A 26,323-nucleotide genomic window follows, 5' to 3' on the forward strand; every position below is an offset into this window, starting at 1 on the left:
TCACAACACTACACCGTGCCTCTCTGCTCTTCTCCCGCCATTATTATTATTGCACTACAACACTGTGTCTTTCAGCTATATTCCCGCCATCACTGCTATCACACTAAGACCTCATGCCCTTTTGTTCTATTATGTTATCACTACTATTATACTGCAACACCGTGCCTCTTCGTTTTATCTTTGCCATCACTGCTATTACACTACAACGTTATACACTGCGCTGTACCTCCATCATCACTACTATTACACTATGACATATTGCCCCTTTGGTCTACTCTTAGCTCTGCATTATGATAGTACTGACATGTACAAATCTGGCGATTAATGTGCTTTGTCGTTGCTAACACTGCTGCTTTATAGTGCATGGTGTAGTGGTTAACTTGTGAACGCACTCATAAACACGGGGTAGCATCCAGTGTTACACAGCATGTGGTTAGCTGGCGGAAAGCCGCGTTAATTAGCTTATTGCTTTCCTGCTTTGTTGTGAAGGCATGAGCGGCCGTCTCACTGGCGCCATGTTCCAAAACCCCTTTCTGCCACTGATACTCAGCTAATATTGCAAGGAGTGGTACATACAAACTACACAGGCTTATAGTGAAATTGTGTAAGCATTTATAAACTGGCACAGAACTCAGCAACAACATTTGCAGATAATCGCACAATATCTATCTTGCTTTTGCACTTCGTCCGGCCAGAACAGATTCCCGAATACAGTTATGCTTAACCTCACTGTGTTGCGTGAGTAAAGTAAGTACATTAGCGGCTCCCACCATCTTCCAAAGCCCTCTTGTGTTACAAATACTCAGGATATTGCAAGGGGTTACGTATAAGCTACTGCTAACAAACTTGTGTGGCAATAGCATGTACCAAATAAAAACATACGCAGGCTTATAGTGAAATTTGGTTACTGTACATGTATTTTGTCTGCTTTATGTTTGGAAATATTGCGGTTATTTCTTTGCTAAAAGTATTCCTTTTGCGGTGCCTGCCGTCAATATATGTTGTAACTTCATTCAACTCTATCCCTACCATCACTAGTATCGCAGTACTATACCGTACGCCTTTTCTGTATTCTCACTATCACTACTATCACATTATTACACTGTGCCCCTCTGCTCTACTGTCGCCATCACTGTTATTACATCACAACGCCGTGCCCTCAGCTGTATTTAGGTCTTGTATAAGCCATCGCGTTAGCAATGCTTAGGCGAGATATTAAGTAGGGGCTTTAAAAATGCTCCCAAAGTGCTGATCGGGTACAGTGCCCAAATCCATTGTTTTTCCGTTCTGGGAAGGACATGGCTTTTGTAGTTCGGACTGGACTGTTCCCATGGGGCACAGGGTCAGCGCTGATTTGCATATCGCCATTGTCTAACCCAGGGTAGTGTGGAGTGGAAAAACGATGGATTTGGGCCCAGATCTTTGGACTGGGGTGAATGTGTGACATTGATCCACATTCTGTCCATCACTGTTGTGTTAGCAATTACCACTCTAAGTGTACTGGGGATGCTCAGACGTGAGTCCCAGGCACTCCACACCACTGGAATCAAGCTAGCCGGGCTGATGAGAGGTGTTATCTCGAAACCGGGCCGGTCCTCGGATGCTTGTTTCCGTTCTGGGAAGGACATGGCTTTTGTAGTTCGGACTGGACTGTTCCCATGGGGCACAGGGTCAGCGCTGATTTGCATATCCCCATTGTCTAACCCAGGGTGGTGTGGAGTGGAAAAACGATGGATTTGGGCCCAGATCTTTGGACTGGGACTGGGGTGAATGTGTGACATTGATCCACATTCTGTCCATCACTGTTGTGTTTGCAATTACCGCTCTAAGTGTACTGGGGATGCTCAGACGTGAGTCCCAGGCACTCCACACCACTGGAATCAAGCTAGCCGGGCTGATGAGAGGTGTTACCTCGAAACTGGGCCGGTCCTCGGATGCTTGTTTCCGTTCTGGGAAGGACATGGTTTTTGTAGTTCGGACTGGACTGTTCCCATGGGGAACAGGGTCAGCGCTGATTTGCATATCGCCATTGTCTAACCCAGGGTGGTGTGGAGTGGAAAAACGATGGATTTGGGCCCAGATCTTTGGACTGGGGTGAATGTGTGACATTGATCCACATTCTGTCCATCACTGTTGTGTTTGCAATTACCGCTCTAAGTGTACTGGGGATGCTCAGACGTGAGTCCCAGGCACTCCACACCACTGGAATCAAGCTAGCCGGGCTGATGAGAGGTGTTACCTCGAAACCGGGCCGGTCCTCGGATGCTTGTTTCCGTTCTGGGAAGGACATGGCTTTTGTAGTTCGGACTGGACTGTTCCCATGGGGCACAGGGTCAGCGCTGATTTGCATATCGCCATTGTCTAACCCAGGGTGGTGTGGAGTGGAAAAACGATGGATTTGGGCCCAGATCTTTGGACTGGGGTGAATGTGTGACATTGATCCACATTCTGTCCATCACTGTTGTGTTTGCAATTACCGCTCTAAGTGTACTGGGGATGCTCAGACGTGAGTCCCAGGCACTCCACACCACTGGAATCAAGCTAGCCGGGCTGATGAGAGGTGTTACCTCGAAAGCGGGCCGGTCCTCGGATGCTTGTTTCCGTTCTGGGAAAGACATGGCTTTTGTAGTTCGGACTGGACTGTTCCCATGGGGCACAGGGTCAGCGCTGATTTGCATATCGCCATTGTCTAACCCAGGGTGGTGTGGAGTGGAAAAACGATGGATTTGGGCCCAGATCTTTGGACTGGGGTGAATGTGTGACATTGATCCACATTCTGTCCATCACTGTTGTGTTTGCAATTACCACTCTAAGTGTACTGGGGATGCTCAGACGTGAGTCCCAGGCACTCCACACCACTGGAATCAAGCTAGCCGGGCTGATGAGAGGTGTTACCTCGAAACCGGGCCGGTCCTCGGATGCTTGTTTCCGTTCTGGGAAGGACATGGCTTTTGTAGTTCGGACTGGACTGTTCCCATGGGGCACAGGGTCAGTGCTGATTTGCATATCGCCATTGTCTAACCCAGGGTGGTGTGGAGTGGAAAAACGATGGATTTGGGCCCAGATCTTTGGACTGGGGTGAATGTGTGACATTGATCCACATTCTGTCCATCACTGTTGTGTTTGCAATTACCGCTCTAAGTGTACTGGGGATGCTCAGACTTGAGTCCCAGGCACTCCACACCACTGGAATCAAGCTAGCCGGGCTGATGAGAGGTGTTACCTCGAAACCGGGCCGGTCCTCGGATGCTTGTTTCCGTTCTGGGAAGGACATGGCTTTTGTAGTTCGGACTGGACTGTTCCCATGGGGCACAGGGTCAGCGCTGATTTGCATATCGCCATTGTCTAACCCAGGGTGGTGTGGAGTGGAAAAACGATGGATTTGGGCCCAGATCTTTGTACTGGGGTGAATGTGTGACATTGATCCACATTCTGTCCATCACTGTTGTGTTTGCAATTACCGCTCTAAGTGTACTGGGGATGCTCAGACGTGAGTCCCAGGCACTCCACACCACTGGAATCAAGCTAGCCGGGCTGATGAGAGGTGTTACCTCGAAACCGGGCCGGTCCTCGGATGCTTGTTTCCGTTCTGGGAAGGACATGGCTTTTGTAGTTCGGACTGGACTGTTCCCATGGGGCACAGGGTCAGCGCTGATTTGCATATCGCCATTGTCTAACCCAGGGTGGTGTGGAGTGGAAAAACGATGGATTTGGGCCCAGATCTTTGGACGGGGGTGAATGTGTGACATTGATCCACATTCTGTCCATCACTGTTGTGTTTGCAATTACCGCTCTAAGTGTACTGGGGATGCTCAGACTTGAGTCCCAGGCACTCCACACCACTGGAATCAAGCTAGCCGGGCTGATGAGAGGTGTTACCTCGAAACCGGGCCGGTCCTCGGATGCTTGTTTCCGTTCTGGGAAGGACATGGCTTTTGTAGTTCGGACTGGACTGTTCCCATGGGGCACAGGGTCAGCGCTGATTTGCATATCGCCATTGTCTAACCCAGGGTGGTGTGGAGTGGAAAAACGATGGATTTGGGCCCAGATCTTTGGACTGGGGTGAATGTGTGACATTGATCCACATTCTGTCCATCACTGTTGTGTTTGCAATTACCGCTCTAAGTGTACTGGGGATGCTCAGACGTGAGTCCCAGGCACTCCACACCACTTGAATCAAGCTAGCCGGGCTGATGAGAGGTGTTACCTCGAAACCGGGCCGGTCCTCGGATGCTTGTTTCCGTTCTGGGAAGGACATGGCTTTTGTAGTTCGGACTGGACTGTTCCCATGGGGCACAGGGTCAGCGCTGATTTGCATATCGCCATTGTCTAACCCAGGGTGGTGTGGAGTGGAAAAACGATGGATTTGGGCCCAGATCTTGGGACTGGGGTGAATGTGTGACATTGATCCACATTCTGTCCATCACTGTTGTGTTTGCAATTACCGCTCTAAGTGTACTGGGGATGCTCAGACGTGAGTCCCAGGCACTCCACACCACTGGAATCAAGCTAGCCGGGCTGATGAGAGGTGTTACCTCGAAACCGGGCCGGTCCTCGGATGCTTGTTTCCGTTCTGGGAAGGACATGGCTTTTGTAGTTTGGACTGGACTGTTCCCATGGGGCACAGGGTCAGCGCTGATTTGCATATCGCCATTGTCTAACCCAGGGTGGTGTGGAGTGGAAAAACGATGGATTTGGGCCCAGATCTTTGGACTGGGGTGAATGTGTGACATTGATCCACATTCTGTCCATCACTGTTGTGTTTGCAATTTAGTATTAATGACACACAACCATCCCTACATACACACACACACAATCCCCCTCACACAACCCCCCCCACACACACACAACCCCACACAAACAACCCCACACATCCACACAACCCCACACACAAAGCCCCACACATCCACACAACCCCACACACACACAACCCCACACACACACAAACACACACGCAAACACAACCCCCCACACACACAACCCCATACACACAACCACACACACACACAACCCCACACACACACACAACCCCACAGACACAATCCCACACACACAGCCACAAAACCCCACACACAACCACACACACACACACAACCCCACACACACACAACCCCAAACACACACAACCCCATACACACAACCACACAACCACACACATACACCCACACAACCCCACACACAACCACACATGCAACCTCACACAAACCCCCCACACACAAAGCCACACCACAACCCCCCAAACACACACAACCACAACCCCCACACACAAAGCCACAGCACAACCCCCCACACACACAACCACAATCCCACACCCACGCACAACCCCAACCCCATACACACACACAGCCCTCCTACACACACACACCCCACACACACAACCCCCCCCACACACAACCACCCCACACACAACCCCCCCACAAACACATGCACAGAACCCCCCACACATACACAACCCCACACATACACACAACACCCCCCACACACAACCCCCCCACACACACAACCACACAACCCCACACACACAACCCCACAACCCATACACATAACCCCCCACACACACAACCCCACACACAACCCCACAACCCCACACACAACTCCACACACACAACCCCCCCACACTCACAACCACAACCCACACGCACACACCACACCACACAACCCCCCACACAACCACAACCCCACACACACACACCTCCTCACCACACAACCCCCCACACACACATCCACAACCCCACACACACACAACCCCCCACACACACCCCTGTCACACACACACACACACACACAACCCCCCCACACACACCCCCACACACACAACCACACGCACGCAACCCCCCACACACACACCACACACACACACACAACCCCACACACACACAACCCCCCCACACAACCACACACACACACGAAACCAAACACACATACTCACACACCCACTCACACAACCACACACACACACACACACAACCCCCCACACACAGAGACAACCCCACACACACAACACCACACATACAACCCCACACACACAACCACACACACACACACACAACCACACACCAGGATAGCAAAACATAGCATAGCAAAAACAACATAGCATAGCATAACAAAACATAGTATAGCATTACAAAACACAACACAACATAGCATATTAAGACACAACCAAACATAGTATAGCATAACAAAACATAGCATAACAAAACAAAGCATAGCATAGCATAGCATAACAAAACATAGCATAGCATAACAAAACACAAAAAACACAGCATAGCATAAAAAAACATAGCAGAGCATAACAAAACATAGCATAACGTAGCATAGCATAACAAAACAAAGCATAGCATAGCATAACAAAACATAGCATAACATAACATAACAAAACAAAACCTAGCATAACAAAGCATAGCTTAACAAAACACAACAAAACAGAGCATAACAAAACATAGCACAGAATAACAAAGCATAACATAGCAAAACACAACAAAACAGAGCATAGCATAAAAAACAAAATAAAACTTAGCACAACATAGCATAGCATAACAAAGCATAGCATAGCAAAACACAACAAAACAGAGCATAGCATAAAAAACACAACAAAACATAGCCCAACAAAACAGGGCACAGCATAACATAGCCTAGCAAAACAAAGCATAGCATAGTAAAACAAAGCATAGCATAACAAAACAGCATAGTATAACAAAACACAACAAAACATAGCATAACAAAACATAGCATAGCATAACAAAACACAACAAAGATAGTGTAACAAAACAAAACCTAGCATAACAAAACAAAGCATAGCATGGCATATCATAACAAAACACAACAGCACATAGCACAGCATAGCATTACAAAACAGCATAGCATAACAAAATAAAGCAAGCATAGCATAACACAACAAAACATAACATAGCATAACAAAACAGCATAGCATAACAAAGCACAGCATAACAAAACAAAACATAGCATAGGATAACAAAACACAACAAAACACAGCATAACAAAACAAAACATAGCATAACATAACAAAATATAGCATGGCATATCATAACAAAACACAACAAAACATAGCATTGCATAATAACAAATAGCATAGCATAACAAAATAAAGCAAAGAATAGCATAACACTGCATAGCATAGCAAAACATAGCATAGCATAGCATAACAAAGCTGAGCATAACACAACAAAACATTGCATAACATAATACATAGCATAGCATAACAAAACACTATAAAACATAGCACAGCATAAGAAACATTTAGAGCATAACAACACACAACAAAACATAGCATAACAAAATATAGAATAGCATAACAAAACATAGCATAGCATACCATAGCAAAACACAACAAAAGAATACATAGCATAACAAAACACAACCTAAGCCTAGCATAACAAAACACAACAAAAAAGAACAGCATAACAAAGCATAGCACAGCATAACAAAACATAGCATAGCATAACAAAACACAACAAAGCTTAGCATAGCATGACAAAACATAGCATAGCATAACAAAACACAACAAAACATAGCGTAACATAACAAAACAAAGCATAGCATAACGAAACATTGCAAAACACAACAAAACATAGCATAGTATAACAAAATACAACAACACATAGCATAGCATAACAAAACATAGCATAGCAAAGCATAGTATAACAAAAAAACATATCATAGCATAGCAAAACATAGCATAGCATAGTATAACAAAACACAACAAAACAGCATAGCATAACTAAACATAGCATAACAAATTATAGCATAGCATAACAAAACTTAGCATAGCAAAACAAAGCATAGCATAATAAAACACAACAAAACAGGATAGCATAAGAAAACATAGCATAACATAGCATAGCAAAACACAACAAAACATAGCAAAGCATAACAAAACATAGCATATCATAACAAAACATAGCATAACAAAGCATAGCATAGCATAGCAAAACATTGCTTAACAAAACATAGCATAGCAAAACAAAGCATAGCATAATAAAACACAACAAAACAGCATAGCATAACAAAACATTGCATAGAAAACACAACAAAACATATCATAGCTTAACAAATTATAGCATAGCAAAACAAAGCATAGCATACCATAGCATAGAATAACAAAGCACAGCATAACAAATCAAAACATAGCATAACATAATACATAGCATAGCATAGCAAAACACAACAAAACATAGCATAGCATAACACAACAACACATAGCATAGCATAACAAAACATAGCATAGCTTAACAAAACACAACAAAACATAGCATAACAAAATATAGCCTAGCACAACAAAACATAGCATAGCATACCATAGCAAAACACAACAAAACATAGCATAACAAAACACAAAAAACACAGCATAGCGTAGCATAGCAAAACATAGCATTGCATAACAAAACACAACAAAACAGAACAGCATAACAAAGCATAGCAAAGCATAACAAAACATGGCATAGCATAACAAAACACAACAAAACTAAGCATAGCATAACAAAACATAGCAGAGCATAATAAAACATAGCATAGCATAACAAAACACAACAAAACATAGCATAACATAACTAAACAAAGCATAGCATTAACCCGTTAACTGCGGCCGTTTTTTTGCGGCAGTGCGGCCGTTTTAGAAAAACGGGCGGGTCTGCATCGGCCTTCGAACGTGCGCAGCACCAGCCAGGTAGTGCTCCGTACGTTCAACGGCCGACGGCAGCACTTAACAGGTTAAGAAACATAGCATAACAAAATACAGCAAAACATAGCATAGCATAGCATAGCATAGCATAACGAAACATAGCATAGCATAGTATAACAAATCACAACAAAACAGCATAGCATAACTAAACATAGCAAAACAAAGCATAGCATAGCATAACAAAACATAGCATAGCAAAACAAAACGTAGCATAATAAAACACAACAAAACAGCATAGCATAACAAAACATAGCATAGCAAAACACAACAAACATAGCAAAGCATAACAAACCATAGCATATCATAACAAAACATAGCAAAATAAAGCATAGCATAATAAAACAACAACACAGCATAACATAACAAAACATAGCATAGCAAAACACAACAAAACATATTATAGCATAACAAAACATAGCATAGCATAACAAAACACAACAAAACATAGCATAGCATAACAAAACACAACAAAACATAGCATAGCATAACAAAACACAACAAAACATAGCATAGCATAACGAAATCAAAGCATAGGATAGCAAAACAAAACACATAGCATAACAAAACATAGCAAAACACAACAATACATACCATAGCATAACAAAACACAACAAAATATAGCAAAACATAGCAAAGCACAGCATAACAAAACAAAACATATCATAGCATAGCAAAACAGAGCATAGCAAACGAAACACAACAAAACATAGAATAGCATAAAAAAACACAACAAAACAGCATAACAAAACAAAACATAGCATAGCAAAGCATAGCATAGCAAAACAAAACAAAACAAAACATATATCATAGAAAGCCATAGCATAGCATACCAAACACAACACAACATAGCATAGCAAAGCATAACATAACACAGCATTAGACAGTATAGCATATCATAACAAAACATAGCATAGCAAAACATAGCATAGCAAAACAAAGCATAGCATAATGAAACACAACAAAACATAGCATAGCATACAATATTGCATAACATAGCATAGCAAAACACAGCACAGCATGACAAAACAAAGCATAGGATAGTAAAATATCGCATAGCATAACAAAACAAAGCATAGGATAGCAAAACAAAACATAGCATGATAAAACAAAACAGCATAGAAAAACACAACAAAGCATATCATAGCATAACAAAACACAACAGAACATAGCATCACATAACAAAACATAGCATAACAAAACAAAGCATAGCATAACAAAACATAGCAAAACAAAACATAGCATAGCATAACAAAACATAGCATAGCATAAGAAAACACAGCACAGCATAACAAAACAAAGCATAGGATAGCAAAACATCGCATAGCATAACAAAACAAAGCATAGGATAGCAAAACAAAACATAGCATGATAACAAAACAAAACAGCATAGCAAAACACAACAAAGCATAGCATAGCATAACAAAACACAACAGAACATAGCATCACATAACAAAACAAAGCATAGCATTAACCCGTTAACTGCGGCCGTTTTTGCGGCAGTGCGGCCGTTTTAGAAAAACGGGCGGGTCTGCATCGGCCTTCGAACGTGCGCAGCACCAGCCAGGTAGTGCTCCGTGCCTTCAACGGCCGACGGCAGCACTTAACAGGTTAAGAAACATAGCATAACAAAATACAGCAAAACATAGCATAGCATAGCATAGCATAGCATAACGAAACATAGCATAGCATAGTATAACAAATCACAACAAAACAGCATAGCATAACTAAACATAGCAAAACAAAGCATAGCATAGCATAACAAAACATAGCATAGCAAAACAAAACGTAGCATAATAAAACACAACAAAACAGCATAGCATAACAAAACATAGCATAGCAAAATACAACAAACATAGCAAAGCATAACAAACCATAGCATATCATAACAAAACATAGCAAAATAAAGCATAGCATAATAAAACAACAACACAGCATAACATAACAAAACATAGCATAGCAAAACACAACAAAACATATTATAGCATAACAAAACATAGCATAGCATAACAAAACACAACAAAACATAGCATAGCATAACAAAACACAACAAGCACTATCTTGGTTGGAGAGTTTCCTTTCCGGGAGGTCGCAATCTATCAGCCTGGGCCCCTTCAGTTCCATCTCTAGGGGGCTCACAAAGGGGGTGCCACAGGGCTCTTGCCTCAGCCCTACATTGTTTAATGTCTATGTGGCCCCCCTTGCTGAGATTGTGCGGAAATATGGGTTCATACCGGTTTCCTACGCCGACGACACCCAGCTCCTCTACCCTTTCAGCTCCCTTGGCCTCAAAACCAAGGAGAACTTTGCTGAGGGTATGAGAGCGGTGTCACACTGGATGGCGAGGAATTGCCTCCAGTGTAATGTAACAAAAACAGAGGTCTTGCTCTTTGGCAAAGCAAGTATCCTTTGGTCCCCTGACTGGTGGCCACTAGACCTTGGCCCAGTACCTGTACCCAAACCTCACGTTAAAAATCTCGGAGTGAAGCTGGATCAAAAACTTACCCTAAAAGATCACACAAACTATATTGCGGGTCTGTGCTTTCACACCATTGGTCTGCTCAGGCGTGTCTTTCCTTTTCTCCCGGCCACATGTAGAAAGACACTTGTACAGGCCTTGGTAACTAGTCGTCTGGACTACTGTAACGGCCTGCTAACATTAGCTAATGCTGATGCTGTAGGCCGCTTGCAGGTAGTCCAGAACACGGCTGCAAGACTGGTCATGGGTGTACCCGCCAGGACTCCTTTTAAGCCCTTGCTGAAAGAACTGCACTGGCTTCCCATACGGCAGCGCATCAATTTTAAGATCTGTTGCACGGTGCATAAATGCCTGTATGGAGCAAGCCCTAAATACCTATCCCAGTCCCTGGAACTGTACCAGCCCAGCAGGTCCCTCCGCTCATGCAATCAAGCCCTATTAAAACCTCCTACCACAAAGAAAATTAGACAAGGAGACCGTGCTTTCTCCTCTGTTGGCCCCGCCCTCTGGAACAGTCTTCCCATTGACCTAAGAACTAACACAAATCACTTGTCTTTTAGAAAGACACTGAAAACCCTTCTTTACCAAGAGGCATTTCTATCCACATAACTCTCCAGGCTGCTCATTCTGGGAAAAATTCCTCAGCTGGCAAAGCGCGGAGATACCCTCATGGGATTGATTCCGGCGCTATAGAAGAATTTAAAATAAAATAAAATAAACAAAACATAGCATAGCATAACGAAATCAAAGCATAGGATAGCAAAACAAAACACATAGCATAACAAAACATAGCAAAACACAACAAAACATACCATAGCATAACAAAAAACAACAACATATAGCAAAACATAGCAAAGCACAGCATAACAAAACAAAACATATCATAGCATAGCAAAACAGAGCATAGCAAACGAAACACAACAAAACATAGAATAGCATAAAAAAACACAACAAAACAGCATAACAAAACAAAACATAGCATAGCAAAGCATAGCATAGCAAAACAAAACAAAACAAAACATATATCATAGAAAGCCATAGCATAGCATACCAAACACAACACAACATAGCATAGCAAAGCATAACATAACACAGCATTAGACAGTATAGCATAGCATAACAAAACATAGCATAGCAAAACATAGCATAGCAAAACAAAGCATAGCATAATGAAACACAACAAAACATAGCATAGCATACAATATTGCATAACATAGCATAGCAAAACACAGCACAGCATGACAAAACAAAGCATAGGATAGTAAAATATCGCATAGCATAACAAAACAAAGCATAGGATAGCAAAACAAAACATAGCATGATAAAACAAAACAGCATAGAAAAACACAACAAAGCATAGCATAGCATAACAAAACACAACAGAACATAGCATCACATAACAAAACATAGCATAACAAAACAAAGCATAGCATAACAAAACATAGCAAAACAAAACATAGCATAGCATAACAAAACATAGAATAGCATAAGAAAACACAGCACAGCATAACAAAACAAAGCATAGGATAGCAAAACATCGCATAGCATAACAAAACAAAGCATAGGATAGCAAAACAAAACATAGCATGATAACAAAACGAAACAGCATAGCAAAACACAACAAAGCATAGCATAGCATAACAAAACACAACAGAACATAGCATCACATAACAAAACAAAGCATAGCATTAACCCGTTAACTGCGGCCGTTTTTTTGCGGCAGTGCGGCCGTTTTAGAAAAACGGGCGGGTCTGCATCGGCCTTCGAACGTGCGCAGCACCAGCCAGGTAGTGCTCCGTACGTTCAACGGCCGACGGCAGCACTTAACAGGTTAAGAAACATAGCATAACAAAATACAGCAAAACATAGCATAGCATAGCATAGCATAGCATAACGAAACATAGCATAGCATAGTATAACAAATCACAACAAAACAGCATAGCATAACTAAACATAGCAAAACAAAGCATAGCATAGCATAACAAAACATAGCATAGCAAAACAAAACGTAGCATAATAAAACACAACAAAACAGCATAGCATAACAAAACATAGCATAGCAAAACACAACAAACATAGCAAAGCATAACAAACCATAGCATATCATAACAAAACATAGCAAAATAAAGCATAGCATAATAAAACAACAACACAGCATAACATAACAAAACATAGCATAGCAAAACACAACAAAACATATTATAGCATAACAAAACATAGCATAGCATAACAAAACACAACAAAACATAGCATAGCATAACAAAACACAACAAAACATAGCATAGCATAACGAAATCAAAGCATAGGATAGCAAAACAAAACACATAGCATAACAAAACATAGCAAAACACAACAAAACATACCATAGCATAACAAAACACAACAAAATATAGCAAAACATAGCAAAGCACAGCATAACAAAACAAAACATATCATAGCATAGCAAAACAGAGCATAGCAAACGAAACACAACAAAACATAGAATAGCATAAAAAAACACAACAAAACAGCATAACAAAACAAAACATAGCATAGCAAAGCATAGCATAGCATAACAAAACAAAACAAAACATATATCATAGAAAGCCATAGCATAGCATACCAAACACAACACAACATAGCATAGCAAAGCATAACAAAACACAGCATTAGACAGTATAGCATAGCATAACAAAACATAGCATAGCAAAACATAGCATAGCAAAACAAAGCATAGCATAATGAAACACAACAAAACATAGCATAGCATACAATATTGCATAACATAGCATAGCAAAACACAGCACAGCATAACAAAACAAAGCATAGGATAGCAAAACATTGCATAGCATAACAAAACAAAGCATAGGCTAGCAAAACAAAACATAGCATGATAACAAAACAAAACAGCATAGAAAAACACAACAAAGCACAGCATAGCATAACAAAACACAACAGAACATAGCATCACATAACAAAACATAGCATAACAAAACAAAGCATAGCATAACAAAACATAGCAAAACAAAACATAGCATAGCATAACATAACATAGCATAGCATAAGAAAACACAGCACAGCATAACAAAACAAAGCATAGGATAGCAAAACATCGCATAGCATACCAAAATAAAGCATAGGATAGCAAAACAAAACATAGCATGATAACAAAACAAAACAGCATAGCAAAACACAACAAAGCATAGCATAGCATAACAAAACACAACAGAACATAGCATCACATAACAAAACAAAGCATAGCATAACAAAACATAGCAAAACAAAACATAGCATAGTATAACAAAACATAGCATAGCATACCAAAACACAACAAAACATAGCATCACATAACAAAACAAAGCATAGCATTAACCCGTTAACTGCGGCCGTTTTTTTGCGGCAGTGCGGCCATTTTAGAAAAACGGGCGGGTCTGCATCGGCCTTCGAACGTGCGCAGCACCAGCCAGGTAGTGCTCCGTGCGTTCAACGGCCGACGGCAGCACTTAACAGGTTAAGAAACATAGCATAACAAAATACAGCAAAACATAGCATAGCATAGCATAGCATAGCATAACGAAACATAGCATAGCATAGTATAACAAATCACAACAAAACAGCATAGCATAACTAAACATAGCAAAACAAAGCATAGCATAGCATAACAAAACATAGCATAGCAAAACAAAACGTAGCATAATAAAACACAACAAAACAGCATAGCATAACAAAACATAGCATAGCAAAACACAACAAACATAGCAAAGCATAACAAACCATAGCATATCATAACAAAACATAGCAAAATAAAGCATAGCATAATAAAACAACAACACAGCATAACATAACAAAACATAGCATAGCAAAACACAACAAAACATATTATAGCATAACAAAACATAGCATAGCATAACAAAACACAACAAAACATAGCATAGCATAACAAAACACAACAAAACATAGCATAGCATAACGAAATCAAAGCATAGGATAGCAAAACAAAACACATAGCATAACAAAACATAGCAAAACACAACAAAACATACCATAGCATAACAAAAAACAACAAAATATAGTAAAACATAGCAAAGCACAGCATAACAAAACAAAACATATCATAGCATAGCAAAACAGAGCATAGCAAACAAAACACAACAAAACATAGAATAGCATAAAAAAACACAACAAAACAGCATAACAAAACAAAACATAGCATAGCAAAGCATAGCATAGCAAAACAAAACAAAACAAAACATATATCATAGAAAGCCATAGCATAGCATACCAAACACAACACAACATAGCATAGCAAAGCATAACATAACACAGCATTAGACAGTATAGCATAGCATAACAAAACATAGCATAGCAAAACATAGCATAGCAAAACAAAGCATAGCATAATGAAACACAACAAAACATAGCATAGCATACAATATTGCATAATATAGCATAGCAAAACACAGCACAGCATGACAAAACAAAGCATAGGATAGTAAAATATCGCATAGCATAACAAAACAAAGCATAGGATAGCAAAACAAAACATAGCATGATAAAACAAAACAGCATAGAAAAACACAACAAAGCATAGCTTAGCATAACAAAACACAACAGAACATAGCATCACATAACAAAACATAGCATAACAAAACAAAGCATAGCATAACAAAACATAGCATAACATAACATAGCATAGCATAAGAAAACACAGCACAGCATAACAAAACAAAGCATAGGATAGAAAAACATCGCATAGCATAACAAAACAAAGCATAGGATAGCAAAACAAAACATAGCATGATAACAAAACAAAACAGCATAGCAAAACACAACAAAGCATAGCATAGCATAACAAAACACAACAGAACATAGCATCACATAACAAAACAAAGCATAGCATTAACCCGTTAACTGCGGCCGTTTTTTTGCGGCAGTGCGGCCGTTTTAGAAAAACGGGCGGGTCTGCATTGGCCATCGAACGTGCGCAGCACCAGCCAGGTAGTGCTCCGTACGTTCAACGGCCGACGGCAGCACTTAACAGGTTAAGAAACATAGCATAACAAAATACAGCAAAACATAGCATAGCATAGCATAGCATAGCATAACGAAACATAGCATAGCATAGTATAACAAATCACAACAAAACAGCATAGCATAACTAAACATAGCAAAACAAAGCATAGCATAGCATAACAAAACATAGCATAGCAAAACAAAACGTAGCATAATAAAACACAACAAAACAGCATAGCATAACAAAACATAGCATAGCAAAACACAACAAACATAGCAAAGCATAACAAACCATAGCATATCATAACAAAACATAGCAAAATAAAGCATAGCATAATAAAACAACAACACAGCATAACATAACAAAACATAGCATAGCAAAACACAACAAAACATATTATAGCATAACAAAACATAGCATAGCATAACAAAACACAACAAAACATAGCATAGCATAACAAAACACAACAAAACATAGCATAGCATAACGAAATCAAAGCATAGGATAGCAAAACAAAACACATAGCATAACAAAACATAGCAAAACACAACAAAACATACCATAGCATAACAAAACACAACAAAATATAGCAAAACATAGCAAAGCACAGCATAACAAAACAAAACATATCATAGCATAGCAAAACAGAGCATAGCAAACGAAACACAACAAAACATAGAATAGCATAAAAAAACACAACAAAACAGCATAACAAAACAAAACATAGCATAGCAAAGCATAGCATAGCATAACAAAACAAAACAAAACATATATCATAGAAAGCCATAGCATAGCATACCAAACACAACACAACATAGCATAGCAACGCATAACAAAACACAGCATTAGACAGTATAGCATAGCATAACAAAACATAGCATAGCAAAACATAGCATAGCAAAACAAAGCATAGCATAATGAAACACAACAAAACATAGCATATCATACAATATTGCATAACATAGCATAGCAAAACACAGCACAGCATAACAAAACAAAGCATAGGATAGCAAAACATCGCATAGCATAACAAAACAAAGCATAGGCTAGCAAAACAAAACATAGCATGATAACAAAACAAAACAGCATAGAAAAACACAACAAAGCACAGCATAGCATAACAAAACACAACAGAACATAGCATCACATAACAAAACATAGCATAACAAAACAAAGCATAGCATAACAAAACATAGCAAAACAAAACATAGCATAGCATAACATAACATAGCATAGCATAAGAAAACACAGCACAGCATAACAAAACAAAGCATAGGATAGCAAAACATCGCATAGCATACCAAAATAAAGCATAGGATAGCAAAACAAAACATAGCATGATAACAAAACAAAACAGCATAGCAAAACACAACAAAGCATAGCATAGCATAACAAAACACAACAGAACATAGCATCACATAACAAAACAAAGCATAGCATAACAAAACATAGCAAAACAAAACATAGCATAGTATAACAAAACATAGCATAGCATACCAAAACACAACACAACATAGTAGAACAAAACATAGCATGATATAACAAAACATAGCATAACATAACAAAAAAAGCATAGCATAACAAAACATAGCAAAACACAACAAAAAAATTGCATAGCATGACAAAACACAACAAAACATAACATAGCATAACAAAACATAGCATAGCAAAGCATAGTATAACAAAACTAAAAATATCATAGGAGAGCAAAACTTAGCATATTATAACAAAACAGCATAGCATAGCATAACAAAACAAAGCATAGCATATCATAACAAAACATAGCATAACAAAGCATAGCATAACAAAACATAGCATTACAAAACATAGCATAGCAAACCAAAGAATAGCATAATAAAACAAAACAAAACATAGCATAGCATAACAAAACATAGCATAGCATAACAAAGCATAGCAAAACACAACAAAGCATACCCTAGCATAACACAGCATAGCATAACAAAAAACAACAAAACATAGCATATCATAACAAAAGATAGCATTGGATAGCAAAACAAATCATAGCATAGCATAACAAAACAATGCATAGGATAGCCAAACAAAACATTGCATAGCATAACAAAACATAGCAAAATACAACAAAACATAACATAGCTTAACAAAACATATCATAGCAAAACAAACCAAAACATATCATAGCATAGCAAAACATAGCATAGCTTACCAAACACAACAAAACATAGCATAGCATAGCATAACAAAACATAGCATAAAAAACATAGCATAGCACAATACACACAACCACACACACAACCACACAACCACAACCACACACACAACCACAACCACACACACAACCACACACAACCACACACAACCACAACCACACACACAACCACACACACAACCACAACCACACACACAACTATCTATCTATCTATCTATCTATCTATCTATCTATCTATCTATCTATCTATCTATCACCCTCACTCTATCTATCTATCTATTCATCTATCTATCTATCGCCCTCACTCTATCTATCTATCTATCTATCTATCTATCTATCTATCTATCTATCTATCGCACTCATTCTATCTCTCGCCCTCACTCTATCTATCTATCACCCTCACTCTATTTATCTATCTATCTAGCTATCTATCTCCCTCACTCTATCTATCTATTGCCCTCACTCTATCTATCTGTCTATCTATCTATCGCCCTCACTCTATCTATCTATCACCCTCACTCTATCTATCCATAGCCCTCACTCTATCTATCTATCTATCTATCTATCTATCTATCTATCTATCTATCTATCTATCTATCTATCTATCTATCTATCTATCTATCTATCTATCCCTCTATCTCCCTCACTCTATCTATCTATCTCCCTCACTCTATCTATCACCCTCACTCTATGTATCTATCGCCCTCACTCTATCTATCTATCTATCTATCGATCTATCTATCTATCTATCTGCCTCACTTTATCTATCTATCTATCTATCTATCTATCTATCTATCTATCTATCTATCTATCTATCTATCTATCTATCTATCACCCTCACTCTATCTATCTATCTCCCTCACTCTATCTATCACCCTCACTCTATGTATCTATCGCCCTCACTCTATCTATCTTCTTATCTATCTATCTATCTATCTATCTATCTATCTATCTATCTATCTATCTATCTATCTATCTATCTATCTATCTATCTATCTATCTATCTTTCTATCTATCTATCTATCACCCTCACTCTATCTATCTATCTCCCTCACTCTATCTATCACCCTCACTCTATGTATCTATCGCCCTCACTCTATCTATCTTCCTATCTATCTATCTATCTATCTATCTATCTATCTATCTATCTATCTATCTGCCTCACTCTATCTATCTATCTATCTATCTATCGCCCTCACTCTATCTATCGCCCTCACTCTTTCTATCTATCTATCGCCCTCACTCTATCTATCTATCTATCACCCTCACTCACTCTATCTATCTATCTATCTATCTATCTATCTATCTATCTATCTATCTATCTATCTATCTAATTATCTATCTATCTATCTATCTATCTATCTATCTATCTATCTATCTAATTATCTATCTATCTATCTATCTATCTATCTATTGCCTTCACTCTATCTATCTATCATCCTCACTCTATCTATCTATCGCACTCACTCTATCTATCGACCTCACTCTATCTATCTCCCTCACTCTATCTATCTATCGCCCTTACTCTATCTATAGCCCTCACTCTATCTATCTATCGCCCTCACTCTATCTATCTATCTGTCGCCCTCACTCTATCTCTCTATCTATCTATCGCCCTCACTCTATCTATCATCTTCACTCTATCTATCTATCTATTGCCCTCACGCTATCTATCTCCCTCTATCTATCTATCTATCTATCTATCTATCTATCTATCTATCTATCTATCTATCTCCCTCGCTGTATCTATCTATCTATCTAGCTATCGATCGCCATCACTCTATTTATCTGTCTATCTATCTTTTTCCCTCTATCTATCTATCTATCTATCTATCTATCTATCTATCTATCTATCTATCTATCTATCTATCTATCTATCTATCTATCTATCTATCCATCTCCCTCACTCTATCTATCTATCGCCCTCACTCTATCTATCCATTGCCCTCCCTCTATCTATCTATCGCCCTCCCTCTATCTATCGCCCTCACTCTATCTATCTATCGCACTCACTCTATCTATCGCATCACCACAGCATCACTCAGCACCACCACAGCATCACTCAGGGGCACCACAACATCACTATGCGCTACCACATCATCACTGAATGCCACAGCATCACTCGTTTGCACCACAACATCAATATGTGCAACCATTCAACAACAACTGGTTCAAATATGTTCTCTCAATGTTTCAAGCTTTATTACAAATGTCACAAAAAATGTTAATATTTCACTTCTGTTCTTACGTTTTCGTCACAATAAACTACACTGAACATAATCTTCAAAAAAGTTATTTACAAAAGTTTAAGCTATTGCCATTATAAATTACAATAACTTTTATTTAAGTATTAATTATTTAAAAAAACTTAAAAGCCATTGTTATTTGTAATATCCATACATCTAAGTCACGTAAATACAACACATATTGCATTACAAATGCTATAGGTGTCAAATTAGCGAAAGTTATAACTATTGGCATTGTAAATGACAAAGCTATTAATTTCGCTATTTTCAAAACCAACACATAAATAAAAAATGTGTTATTTACAATACCAATAGCTAAAACGTTCCTAATGCTAGACCTATTGCATTGCAAATGATTGTTTGTAGTTCAGCCAAGCCAGGTTGACACAGGGCCTGAGCAACATTCCCCCCCCCCTCACTCATTCTGATGCTCAAGTGACTCTGAGCTAGGGAGGTGGAAGACCCCTCTGGGCCCTGCAGCACAGCATCAACCGTTTTTTTGTTTCCCCTGCCCACTCTATGTATTTTGGAGAAGCAGAGAAAGAGAAAGACAGAGGCTTTTTATTAGAACTTTGAAATGTTGAGTGCTGCTTGCCTATCCTAGTTCATATAGGCCGCCGCAGCTCCAGTGACTTTGATGGAGCTCTCAACATTACAATGTTCTAATAGAAGGATTACAATATATTAACTGTAAGTAATTAAAGGATCTCTGTGTTAAAAGAAGTAACCCATTTACCTATCTACATAAAATAAAAATCTGTCCTCTGCAAGTTACATGGTGTGCTCTGTGAGAAACACATTAACCTTCTATACTACTTTAATTAATATCTGGGACTAGACACAACATATATCTCTCCAGCAAAAGCTGTAACCTCCAGAGTTATTTTACAATTGTTATTATTCCCTTAGATGTACTGGGCACACAAAGATCTCTGCAGTAGGTGCCTTAAACCCATAAGATATTTCAAAATGCAGACTTTGCAACCAATTAAGCATAACAGATATACTACCATGATTCTTCTTGCTGCCAATTTCTATGCTGCAAGAATAAAAAAAAAATCATTTATTAGTTGAGGCACAGATTTTGCGTTGGGTTGCACCACTTTTTTGGCACAACCCCCAACACAAAATCTTGTAATGTGCCTATATGCACTCATGATAGACCTGTTAAACATACGTTTGAGGTCTTAATGTCTGATGTCTCATCCTGTGATGTCACTTCCTGTGATGCCACGTGCCATGACACCATGCACTGTGATGTCACGCGCCATGAAGTCACTTGTATACTGCCTAACTTGGTTGGTCACCACACTTCTTTTTTAGGACTTGTGCCCTGTTGACAATATATATGCAAATAATCTACACAGAATAAATCCCGTTTGGATCGACTTTGGAAGCTACTGAATTTCAAATATGTTTTGATTCCCTTTTTTAAAAAAAATATTTTTATTTGAAAGTTTTTACAGCATTTATTCCCCCCCCCCCCCCCCAACACAGGACAAACCAAAATGTAAAGTCCAATTTCTAGGATATTGTTATATTTTTATACCTTTAGTTACAATGTATTATATTACAAATGTCCATTTAAGAACAACCAAAAACAATCATCAAGGAAACAAGAAGAACAGGGGGAAAAAAGGGAGAAAGAGGAAAAAGCAGAGGAGGAAAAAAAAAGAAAAAAGGGGGAACGAGAGAATTCATACATATATGAGCCCAAGGATACAACATGATTAACATTCCTACTCTAGGTTACTCACGCACTAGGGAATCCTATGAGGATTCTATACTCACGCAATCCTACTCTTCCAACCTGCAATCGGTTTCCATATCTTTAGGCCTAGGGATCTAGCCTTCTTCCCTTTTCTAGCATATATTGCCTTTTCCATATTGTGTATTTACAATAACCTGGCCAGCCATTTCTGCATAGTGGGTGGGATCTTATCCCACCATGCAGTGGCTATACATAAACGTAGCACTGCCATAGCTACAAACACAAAGTGCTCAAACTGTGCATGCGCTATGGTCCCACCCAAACCCATTAGTATTACTTCAGGTGTCAGCCTTAACTTGCAGTTCAACGATCTATCCAAGAACCCTTCAATTTCTTTTATCAGGGGAACCAAGTTCAGACATTCAGCGAACATATGTACTATATCTCCCTCTGTGCTATCGCATCTTGGGCATGTTATCCCTTGTGTGCCTCCCCACTGCGCAATTCTGGCTGGTGTATAGTATAGCTTATAGAGGGTTTTGTAATGTTGGGCTTGTAGTGCTGAAGAGCGGAGAACCTCGTGTGCCAGCTCCAATGATTTCTTAAAGGTCCCCTCTGTTGTCCCTAGCATGTCCATTCATTTTGCTTCAAACTTCCCCATATCATCCCCCCTGTGTGCTTTAAGTTCAGCGTAAAACCTCTTGATCGTACAGCCATATCCCCCTTCTATTGCTTGGAGTATTGCATTATCTCCAAATCCTGAAGGGCCCCCTCTCTTGCCGGCCAGTAGACTTCTAATCTGTAGGTACTTGAAAAAACTCCTTGTACTGACCCCAAATTCTCGCTGTATCTCTGAGAATTGGTGCACTCCTAACGGGCCTATCAGATCCCCCATTTTTTTCACCCCTAGCTGTCCCCTTTCCTTAAATACAGCATCAGCGAAAATCTCTGGGGGTAGTGTGGGATCATTCCCTAGCCTAGTATACGCATGATATTTTCCCAGTCCAAAGCTTTTTTTAAAAGACTTCCACATCCTATAAGCCGCCTCTAATGTCTTAAATCTGGTCCTCTTAAAGTAGCTCGGTTCCGTATATCTCAGGAACACATTCTCTGCCTCCTCACCTAGAATCAGAACGAATAACTCTGTTGCGCCAGTGTAAAGCTCATTGTCCATCTCTGCCCCACCAAGAAGACCTGTTATTTGCTATAGCACTGCTGCCCAATAATAAAGTCTCAAATCTGGTAATAACCACCCTCCCCTATCTCTTGGCAATGCCATACATTTTATTGCCCTTCTTGTTTTGCCCTGCGACCAAATAAATCGGTTGATTGTGTGTTCTATTCTACTAAACCAAACTGGACTGAAAAACAAAGGGATTGTTCTAAATAAAGATAAAGATTTTGGCAAAATATTCATTTTAATGAAATTTACCCTACCCACTATTGATAGGTGCAGATTGTGCACCCTATCCAAATCCTTCTTCACTTTCGTGATGATTGGGGAAATATTTAATTCCACTAATTTGCCCAAGTCAGCTGTAACAGTCACTCCTAAGTAAACCCCCTCACCCACCACCTGTGAATCCGTGCATACAGCATACATGTTCTTTACAATTTGTGTCTTTGTTTTGTTTAGTGCATATCCCGCCACCTTCCCAAACTGCTCCGCCTCCTGCTCTATTACACTGATAGCCTCTGCTGGTGTGGGCGTGATAACTGCGAGGTCGTCTGCATACACTAGCACCTTAATTGGCCCCATTTTAGTATCCAACGGTCTAATTCGATCGTTTAACTCCAATTTCATAATCAGTGGGTCTATATACATTGCAAAGAGTAGGGGTGAGCACGGGCATCCCTGTCGTGTACCCCGCGTAATTCTAAAGGGAGTGGTACGGCCTGCGTTCACCCTTACACAAGCAGTTGGTCCTTTATACAGCGTTTGTAACGCTTTTATATAACCTTCTCCAATTCCCCCTCTCCTTAATACTGCCCACAAAAAGTTCCACGAAACGCGATCGAAGGCTTTTTCGGCGTCTAGCAGCATCGCTGCCATTGGTTTCCCCTCCACACCTTGTACATCAAATAAGGTGATCATCTTCCTACAGTGAAGTGTGGTACCTCTTTGTGGAATAAAGCCATGTTGATTAACACTAACAAGCTGTCCTATTACCCTAGCGAATCTGGCCGCTAATACTTTATAAAAGATTTTTAAATCTGCATTTATCAGTGTAATTGGACGGTATGAACCAGGCTCTGCGGGGGGGTTTCCCTTCTTAAGGATTATTATAATATCTGCCCCCGCCCAACTAACTGGTATCGACTGCCCTGCCTGTGCACCTCTGAATGTTCTGACTAAGTCTAAAATAATTGATGCAAAAAACACTTTATAAAATTCCCCAGGAATCAGGTCCGGCCCAGCAGCTTTACCTGATGGCAAGCCCAGCATAGCCTCCTTGATTTCTTCCAGGCCCGGACTGGCCATAGCGGGCACCGGGCAATCCCCCGGTGCGCCGCAAGGGTAGGGGCCGGTTTTGAGTCTCTGGGGGCCGATTTTGTTACAGGTCCGTTTTTGCAGCATAGCTGCAAAATCGCCCTGCAACAAAATCGGCCGAAAACCAGCCCTAGCAAAGCGCTCGGCGGCACCTCCAACCCCCCTCCCCCCCACCCACCCCGAGTGGGGAGGGGGGGCCGGCCGAGCACTTTGCCAGGGCCGGATTTGGTTCCCAGTCCGGCCCTGATTTCTTCTGCGTCTAAGCAAGCATCAAGAGAGTTTCCCTCTTTACGTTGTATACTTTAGCCGGTTTTGTTGCTATGCTCTCCTCAGCCTCTGCTTTAGCCACAATGGCCTCCAGTAAACATCGCTCCACCTCCTGGCCCTCTGCAATAGCTTGTTCAAGTCTCTGCTCTGCATCCAACAGGTCCCTGTTTACCCTGATCGGCCTTAGCTTTCTCCTTTTTCTGATTAGCTAGGCTAAAGCTCAATGTTTTGATTCCCGATACTTTCTTTGGGAGGGATATTTGTATCTATAAAATGCTTTTCTTTCCTTTTTGAAAACACGAGTATTTGGAATAAAAGAGCACTTTGTACATATAGTGAAAATGTCAACACAGGAACACTAAATTATTTGTCAGGAAAAATAAGAGTTTTTCATCACGCACTTGACTGGTTTCCACTAGCAACATAAGCAAAGGGTGCATCTACAGTCATTTGTTAAAGCATTTTTCCACAATGGTTTAAAATGCTATCCCATTCTCATGTGCAAACGCGTTCTATTCACTGGGTGGCATAGTCTTCACACTTCTTAGCAATTCAACTCCTCATTTGTTCCAGTGAAAAAACTCACGCTCAATCAAACCATTATAGACACCGAAAGCCTTACGAGAGGAACTATGTAGCTGTTCACAATCTGAAAACACTGTTTATCTGCGTACATTTTGGATACCAAATGATTGATAACACGAGGCCCCTTACCAGTTCGTCATCCATGTCTCGCAACGTATTTCAAATCCAAGAGTCGCACCTGGTAGCAGCTCCCGCCAAAAACATATGAAAGTTTAAGACTTATGACATGCTATCAGAAAACGGTCCTTTACACGACGTTCAGAGGTGAACACTCACAAGCGCCACGGAACAGTCTGACGTGACATAGGCTGCTTCGACCTGCTGTCATGGAAACAATTGCTCACGCGAGGCCACGGAATTCTTCTGAGACAGAACCATGACGCTGCAGCGTACGTGTCGGGTTTACATGTAAAAGTTCACTTGAGTTTTGCCTTTACAGGCTTGTTTTACTGTGTGCGGCGATGACGTGGAGGTCTAAGTTATGATTCTTTTTTTCATTCACCTCATGTCTTTTTTGTGCTGACGTCAATGATAAACATCACTTTAGAAACCGAAACTGAATCTCATTTACCCTTGGAGTAGCCTAATTTTATGTCCCTCCTTCTACATTTGGCCATATGTACTCGTGTGATGCATAATATTAATGAATATGGTTCACAAACTATATG

At 40.1% G+C, this 26,323-nt stretch overlaps 1 protein-coding gene across 8 annotated transcripts in view; it reads right to left on the bottom strand.

Annotated features, from left to right (window-relative positions):
* Positions 1-25,885, bottom strand: part of LOC144780983 (uncharacterized) — a 1,867,627-nt gene extending 1,841,742 nt beyond the window's left edge. For all 8 annotated transcript variants that reach the window (XM_078659579.1, XM_078659581.1, XM_078659578.1 and 5 more), the window contains exon 1: positions 25,785-25,885. In XM_078659579.1, the coding sequence (XP_078515705.1) occupies positions 25,785-25,799 (15 nt within the window). In that variant the 5' untranslated portion in view covers positions 25,800-25,885. The remainder of the gene's footprint in view (positions 1-25,784) is intronic.
* Between the last annotated feature and the right edge of the window lie 438 nt (positions 25,886-26,323).

The sequence above is a fragment of the Lissotriton helveticus genome, chromosome 9 (assembly GCF_964261635.1).
Source record: "Lissotriton helveticus chromosome 9, aLisHel1.1, whole genome shotgun sequence".
Taxonomy (NCBI): Eukaryota; Metazoa; Chordata; class Amphibia; order Caudata; family Salamandridae; genus Lissotriton; species Lissotriton helveticus.